Raw genomic sequence first — 7599 nt, forward strand, 5'->3', positions numbered from 1 at the left:
CCTAAACCTGGCTTGCGTGGACTGGGGAATGGATGTCCCAGGCCAGCAGAGAATCCAGCGTGCCGGGTCCTCCCGAGGCCTCCGTGCGCCCGGGGCGCAGGCTTTGCCCAAGTTTGCCGGGAGATGCCCTTCCCAGAGCCGGAGTTGTGGGCCGGGCGGGAGGGGCCCGTGATTGACAGGCTGAACTACAGACTCATCTCTTACCTTAGGCCGCGGGCGCTGATTGGCTGCTCGCTGACATCCTCAAACCCGGCTGCTCGGCGCTGGGCTCCGGAGGGGGGCGGCTGCGGGTGGAGGTGCGCCTCTGACAAGCCCGAAAGTCATTTCCAACCTCAAGTGGACTTTGTTCCAACTATTGGGGGCGTCGCTCCCCCTCTTCATGATCGCCGGCAAACTTCCTCCTCGGCGCTGCTTCTAATGGAGCCCCACCTGCTCGGGCTGCTACTCGGCCTCCTGCTCAGTGGCACCAGGGTCCTCGCCGGCTACCCAATTTGGTGGTAAGACTTGCCTCTTGTCTGCCTGCGGCCCCGATCTCTCGGCCGCGCCCGGGGACGGTGGGGGGCGCTGGCCCGGTCTGGGCTGCAGCAGGCCTGGGGCTCCTTTTTTCTTGCTTCCCGCTAGCCCCCCAGCCGTCCACCCCTACTGGATCTTCTGCTGGTGTCGCCTTCCGAATCCAACTCCTGGCTTCTCGGATAATCACCATTTTCCCTGCTACCCGCCGCAGAGGCGGGAGGTCTCTCCCTACCCCTGAAGGTCTCTCGTTCTTAGTCTTCACCCTCTCCCACTCCAATTTTGAGGTCCCGAAGACCCTTCGTTTGCTTACAGTTGCATTTCTGTGCTGTCCCTGGGGCCCGGCCACTCCTCTTCTCCATTTTAGGGTCTCCATGGGTAAAATTATCCTGTCCTTTTTCGCCACCGCACCTCTTCGGTGTCTCGGTCAAGAGATTTCCCCCACAATACTCGCGTTTGCCTTCCTATTTCAGACCCTAAGGGCTTTGGGGATCCCAAGCAGGGGACTTGGGGGTTATTTCAGCAGATTCTCCCCACTCTGTTCTAGATTAATTTTAAGCCTCTGGAGTGAATATAGAATTTGCTGATCCAAGATGCCATTGCTGCTCCGGGTGTATTCGTTCCTTGCTTGTCCATCCCGGAGAAAAGGGAGGTGGGGGGCTCTTTGAAAATGTACTTGTTTGGGGAGGGGTAGGCTTGTTGTTTTTTTAAGCGAAAACCCAGTTCTCCATGTCAAATTCGTTGCTTTTGGAAGACGGAGAAGCTAGAAGAAAGGGTGGGGGAAAGGGGAATTCTGTCCCTGAGAAATACGGATACAAAAGGCATTTTATAGTAAATAACACTAGGCGAGCAGGCGGAGTACTTGGAACTGGTGGGTGTGTGAGGGGATTCACTGGAAGATAAACCGCCTTTTGGAAGCCCCAGCTCCAGGGACTCCCCTGTTTTCCAAGCCTCGTTGCTACTCCCCCTCTGTAGGTCCTACAGGGGAAGACACTAAAACCAGTTTTCTAAATTACACCCCAGCTCTTCTCAGTCTCCAGCCCCCTGCATTCCGGAAAACTTTAATAAAAGAAGCCTCCTCTCCTGGACAGCGGCTAGCGGCCTGGGGGTGGGAGGTGAGGAGGAGGAATTTGGGACCTCTGAGTAAGAGGGAGAGTGGCCCCTGGGGTGAAAGTTAGAGAGAAGAGCTACCAGGGTAAGGTGCTGCCTGTGTGCCCCACTCCCTGCCTGCTACCTGCAAGCCTGCCTGCAATATGAGGCTCAGAGCCTACAAGATACTGGGCCACACCCCAAGCCTTTTCCCATATGCTTTGGGGTGTCTGAAGGCCAGGGGAGGTGGCAGTCATGAATCCAAGCACCCAAGTCATGGCCTGGCCAAGGGTCTGTTTAGAGGGTCCAGGAGTTGTTCCTTAGGTTGATAGCTACCCCAAGGACAACCTTTTTCTCCCGTGGACTTGGGCTCCTGTGTGGAATATACAGAGTCTGTACTTGCCGGGGGGGGGGGGGGAGCAGCCAGAGATTCCAGGGTGAGGTTCTGCCGGTTGGTGAGAGGTTGCCTCGGGACTTTATTTCTCCCCCAGCCAAGGCCATGCTCTGCCTTCTCGGGGAGCTTGGGGTGCATAGGAAGAGATGCTTGGAGCCCCAGGGATGACATAGATGAAAGAGAAGAGTGGGCTTGCTAGTTCTGGGAACTGGAAGACAGAGGCAGGCGATAACGTGATGCTCCACACATGGCCTGTTTGGGGGTCACGGGGGACCAGGTGGCTGCTTTTGTCTGATCCATAGGGTATGTGTGTATGGGTATTTTTGAGATGGTGGTTTGTCAGTGGCTGTGGCTACTACCTCTCTGCGTGGAGTATAGAGTGTGTTCTGGGTCTATGACCCTAAGAAGTGTGTCTGTGCACCAGTGTGTCTCTGGGTAGAAGTTGTTAGTGCCTGAAACCCGGGCAACTGTTTGTGCGAAACCTTGCAGTGTGTGCCTAGGGGATCCGTGGCCCTCGGCAGGGTAGGCTATATCTGGCATACAAGTATCAGCAAGTGGCTGGTTCTGGGATGTGAGACAGAAGTCTAGAAGTATTGTTGCTCATGTAAAGGGGACCGCCTTTTGCCTATATGCTGGACACGGCAGTATTTGTGTTTGGACCCGTGTGTTGCCTGTGCATGTGTATGCCCTTCCACACGCGCTCCACACGCGCAGGCCTTCTTGACAGCGTAAGGGGGAAGGCCCAACAAATGTCTTTGTGCATGTTATCAGTGTTCGTGGCATGACCAGCTTGTGGTTGGAAGTATGAGAGTGGGCCTTGTCGATACCTGGGTGAGGGCTGTGTCTAGGCCTGCTTCTGATCTTGTCCCCAAATGCCAGTGACATAGTTTTGTGCCAGTGGTTATGTGTCTGTGGCCATGTTTGCTGACACCTGACATGTGGGCATGAAGGACACCTGAGGGGGTGGTTGGTGGACATCCCATGACCCTGAGGGGAAGGACAGGCAGGAAGTGGAGGTTTCAGAAGGTGGCCGAGGACATAATCCCAGTTGGGTGGGGGCAGGGCCTTCCTTGGCACTAGTATGCCTTGTCTGCTTGAGGGCTGTGGCCACAGGCCTTCCCTCCTCCGAGGTCGTTTCCCTTCGGTCTTAGAGCTGGGGTTGGGACATGAATCACCTTCTCAGGGCTGGAACTAGAGAGTAGGTAGGCCTCAAATTCTTGATCCCCCCTCTGCCCCGAGGCAGGCAGATTCCAGTCCTTTTAGCATTTGCGTCCATAACTGCCTGCCCTCCTTGGCCCACCCAACTCTCACATTCCCCAAGAGGGATTTACAGTGGAAATGGCTTAGCTGGGATTTCTGTCCACATCACCCCCAGGAAGACCCCCTACTCCAGTACCTTGTACATGTTCTTCCTTGCTTGGGCCCCAACTCTGAGGGAAGGTGATGAGGAAGGGGCTTGGAGGGCCTCTTACTCTAAAAGGAAGCCCAATGCTTTAGAGCCTCCCAGCCTGGCAGCCTTGGAGCAGGAGTAGTGACAACAAGCCTGATTTCTGGAACTCTCCTCGTTAGTACTAGTTAGCTCCTGGTAAAGAAACCTGTCTCTCTCTCTTGAGGAATACGATCTTCCTAGGACCTTGTCCTGTGCCATGTGTTCCACAGGAGATGCCCTGATAACAGGGGCCTGGTTGGCTGGGTATTATTAGACAGCTCACTTCACACTGTATGGCTGAGGACCAGTGACTCCTCCCCCCTTTTGGGGGTCACTTTCCTCATGTTTCACCCCAACCACCAGTCAGCCCAACCACCTTGCAGTGTAGGAGGAAATGTTTTGCTGAGGACTCCAAGCCTGTCAGGGCACCTGGGTTCTCATTGCACTATTCCAGAGCCCATCCTCCACCCGAGTGCCTATCTTTAGCCCTGCCTCAGTTTCTCCATGTATCACATCCTCTCCCCTGCTCAACGCCCACCCAACAGCCTTCTCTCTGAGGCTTGGGAACGTGTTCAGTCAAACCCCAGTGGGGGTCAGTAGGCTGGGCCCAGAGAGGCACCTGGAGACTGCGGGGGAGGAAGGCCCCAGGCCAGGTGTTAACACTTATAACAGGCAGGAATTACAGCTGGCTGGGGCTCGGGCTGCAGAGGAGTTGAGCTGGAGGCTGTTGATCCCACAGACAGACAGACAGACAGACCCACAGACAGACAGACAGACCCACAGACAGACAGATGGGAGATACCAGCTCGGATGGCCAAGTTTTAGCAGGGTGGCCATCGGCCCTTCCAGAAAAGATCTTGCCGTGGGGGAAATGAAGGTCAGGGCCCCTTGAAAATGAATTCACAGCTCACCCCCTATGGTGGGTGGGGCCTCGAGCTACAGAGGGAGCTCCATTGGTGGTAGATCTGTTGGTATCCTAATGGCACCACACATTACTAAACAAATAAACAAACAAGAAAACTGGTCAAACATTAGCTAGTACCAGGAGCTGTGTCCTTCAGAACGTACAGGAATATATAGGAAGGAAGGCACGGAGTGGAGGGAGGGGTAGGGGTTGGGGGGGGCACAGCTGTCAGAGGAAAGTTCCCCCCAAATCTCCAAGTGTCTTATTACCAGCTTTGCAACCAAGAGGTAAATGCTGGGTGTGGCCCGCTTCTCAACACAGATTCTGCGGTCTTGGGGTCTTGGGTCTGTAACCTGCATTGAGTCCTGATATCAGAAGGGGTAACCTAGGAGTCTAGGCCTTTTGGGTACCTGCTGCGGTTACTCACTGTAAACTCAGCTAGAGTTCTCCAGGGTCCATGGTCTCTCACTGTTGGGCCTCTGCTCCAACCTCCATTTAAGAGGCAACCAGAGGGCCCCAGCTAAGAGTCCCTAAGGGACAGGCTGGTCCAAGGAAGTTTTTCCCCATCTGCTACTACAGAACTCAGTGTTTGCAGGAAGATGTGGTGGGCTGGGAGGGGAGAGCTATATCCAGTGGCCTCCTACCAAAGCAACTGAAAAGAAGGGCCTACCCTTCCTTTACCCAGCACCCCCCTTTTTTGTTTTGTCTTGTTTTGATTTTCAAGACAGGGTTTCTTCATGTAGTCCTGGCTGTCCTAGAACTTATTCTGTAGACCAGGCTGGCCTTGAACTCAGAGATCCTTTTTCCTACCTCTACTCCTGAGTGCTGGGGTCAAAGCCTTATGCCACCACCGCCCGGTCAGCATCCCTCTTGAAGACTGGGTCACCACATATTCTATTTCTATTCCCTCTGGGGAGATGAAGTGTTTCAGCCAGGAAGTGGAGAGCCACATCTGAGTTCTGAGCTTACCATCCATTGGCTGTGTGACCTAGGGTGACTCTCCGTCATACTCTGGGCTTCAGGTCCCTGCCTCTCTCTTGACTATACTGAGAGGTGTCCATTCATCTTCTCAGAGTCTCAGGGATACAATGGGGACCTGCCTGAGACCTGAGGCCTGTAGCTTGGTATGCCTGCCCTAACTCCATCCCCTACCCAATACTGCCATGCCTTCTTAATGCACTTCCAAACCTCACCTAAGGGCTCTCCATTCCTGTGTCTCCAGGCTGCTGGCAGAATGACTTTTCCCAGTCTCAGTTTCCTCATATGAAAATAAAGTTATGGCCTCTACCCCGTGAACATCGGTGATAAATCCCCAGAATGCTGCCTGTGTGGTGCTGGAAGTTCAGTGTTTGAACCTCTGTCTGCTCCTGAATCCTGACTTGCCTCTTCAAAAGAACCCTCTGGAATTGGCTCTCATACTCTTATTTCTCCTCGTTCCGTATGCTTGGCATTCGTGCCTACAGGCTTGTATCTTTCTTCAAAAGCAGAAGTTCGGTTTCTTACATTGTTTTTATTTTATGTACGTTGGTGTTTTGCCTACATGTATGCCGTGCAAGGGAGTCGGATCCCTTTGGAATGAAAGTTACCGGCAGTTGTGAGCTGCCGTGTGTGAGATGTGTGAACTGGGAATCGAACCACAGAACTCTGACCTCTCAGAGTTGGCCAGTGCTCTTAACCACTGAGCCATCTCTCCAGTCCCCCCCCCCCCCGAAAGTTCAGCTCTTTTGCTGCCTGGTGCAGGAAGAGTAAGGTGGACAGAGGTGATCTGGGGTCTCCCCTAATTCTCCTGATACCCCACAGTCTTCTGAAGCCTGTGTCATTTCCAGTGGGGACATAAAGCACATGGGCCTGGTGAGGAGGGGTAGGCTTGGGGCACCGGCTGCTGGAGCAGCCCCAGCATGAGGTGAAGTTGCTTCTGGAGCTGGGGGATGACTCAGAAGGTGATTTATAGACGGAAAACAGAAAGCTTGGCTCCTGGCAGAAGCCTGCTACTTAATTACATTCTTTGGGGGGTGGAGGTATGTGGGGCGACAGTAAGGAGAGACTTCTACCTCGTCCCCTCCGGGCCTGGTACCTGTAATGTCCTAGCTCCAAATAGGGATCTTCTTAGAGTGAATCCCCTGTACTGAGTGAGTGCTAGGCCCCCGAGAGGAGGAAGAGGAGGTGGGAAGGAATGGGGGTGCGGTGAGGGGGGCAGTTCCCATTGGGGACAGGCTGAGGAGCTCACTGGAAGAGTGGGATGCTGGGAAGGATCACTGAGCCTCCACCCTGCTTCTGCAGAATAGCTAAGCCACCTGGGCCTCCGCATAGCCACTCTCCACTTTCCCTTAGTGTAGTTGCCTGTGAAGACCCTCAAGTTGGCTTCTTGTCCTGTGGCTTGGGTCCTGGGGGCCCATGGGGGCAAGAGACCAGGCGTTGTGCTCAGAGGCTAAACTCGATGTCTTCAAGTTAGATGATCCGTTGCATGGAAGTGCGATTACTGCTGTAGGACTGCAGAAGTAGCATCGGCCTTGTACCAGAGGGTGGGAGCCCCACAGCTTGCCTGGGCCGCCTGGTGACAAGCTCTCGAGAGGGACTTCTGTCTGCCGGTGCTGACCAGTGGGGCGACTCTAACACAGTCAGCCTCAGATACTCAATTTCTGGGTCAGGGGCCCCAAAAGGGATGGGACAGGCAGGGGTACAGGTGGCAAGGCCTGCAGCACCTGGCTGCCTGTTTAAGCTTGGCAGGAGTTGGCAGGGGTCAGGATGGGGACAGCAGACGGCTCTCCGGTTCCCCCTGAGGCAGGCCTTCTCAAAATGGCCTCATTAATGCATGTGGAGTGAATTCCACAAGCTCACACATCTAAAGGAAGGATTGGGGACCCAGAAATGTGCTGTGCTTGGAGACAAGAGGAGTGAGAGAAAGTTTCAAGGTTGGGGATGCAGGGCACATAGTCTTCCTATTCCAAAGTGGTGGTCTCTGCACAGGGCCAAGGGACGTTTGAGTTTTCTGTGCCTAGTGGGAGACTGTGAACTGATTCCAGGGGCAGGGTAGAGACCATCAACTTTATACATGAGCAGCTTGGAGGTGCAGGCTGAGTTGCCAACCTTCCCAGACCTCAGTTTTCTCATCTGTCAAATGGGCAATAACATACCTTCCCTGCCTGTGGGACTAGTGAGAGCTCAGGATATCTGTCCTCCCAGAGTCAGCAACTACCACTGCTAGAAAGTTGACCAAGAGCCCTACCCCCTACCCAGAGGAGGTACAAGAGTATCTGTAGTGAACCCCTAATC

General features: G+C 54.2%; 1 protein-coding gene across 1 annotated transcript in view; it reads left to right on the forward strand.

Moving 5' to 3' along the window:
• Positions 1-322: 322 nt before the first annotated feature.
• Positions 323-7599, forward strand: part of Wnt3 (Wnt family member 3) — a 43972-nt gene continuing 36695 nt past the window's right edge. The window contains exon 1 of the mRNA NM_001105715.2: positions 323-497. Coding sequence (NP_001099185.1) covers positions 418-497 — 80 coding nt within the window. The 5' untranslated portion in view covers positions 323-417. The remainder of the gene's footprint in view (positions 498-7599) is intronic.

This window comes from Rattus norvegicus, chromosome 10 (assembly GCF_036323735.1).
Source record: "Rattus norvegicus strain BN/NHsdMcwi chromosome 10, GRCr8, whole genome shotgun sequence".
NCBI classification, from domain to species: domain Eukaryota; kingdom Metazoa; phylum Chordata; class Mammalia; order Rodentia; family Muridae; genus Rattus; species Rattus norvegicus.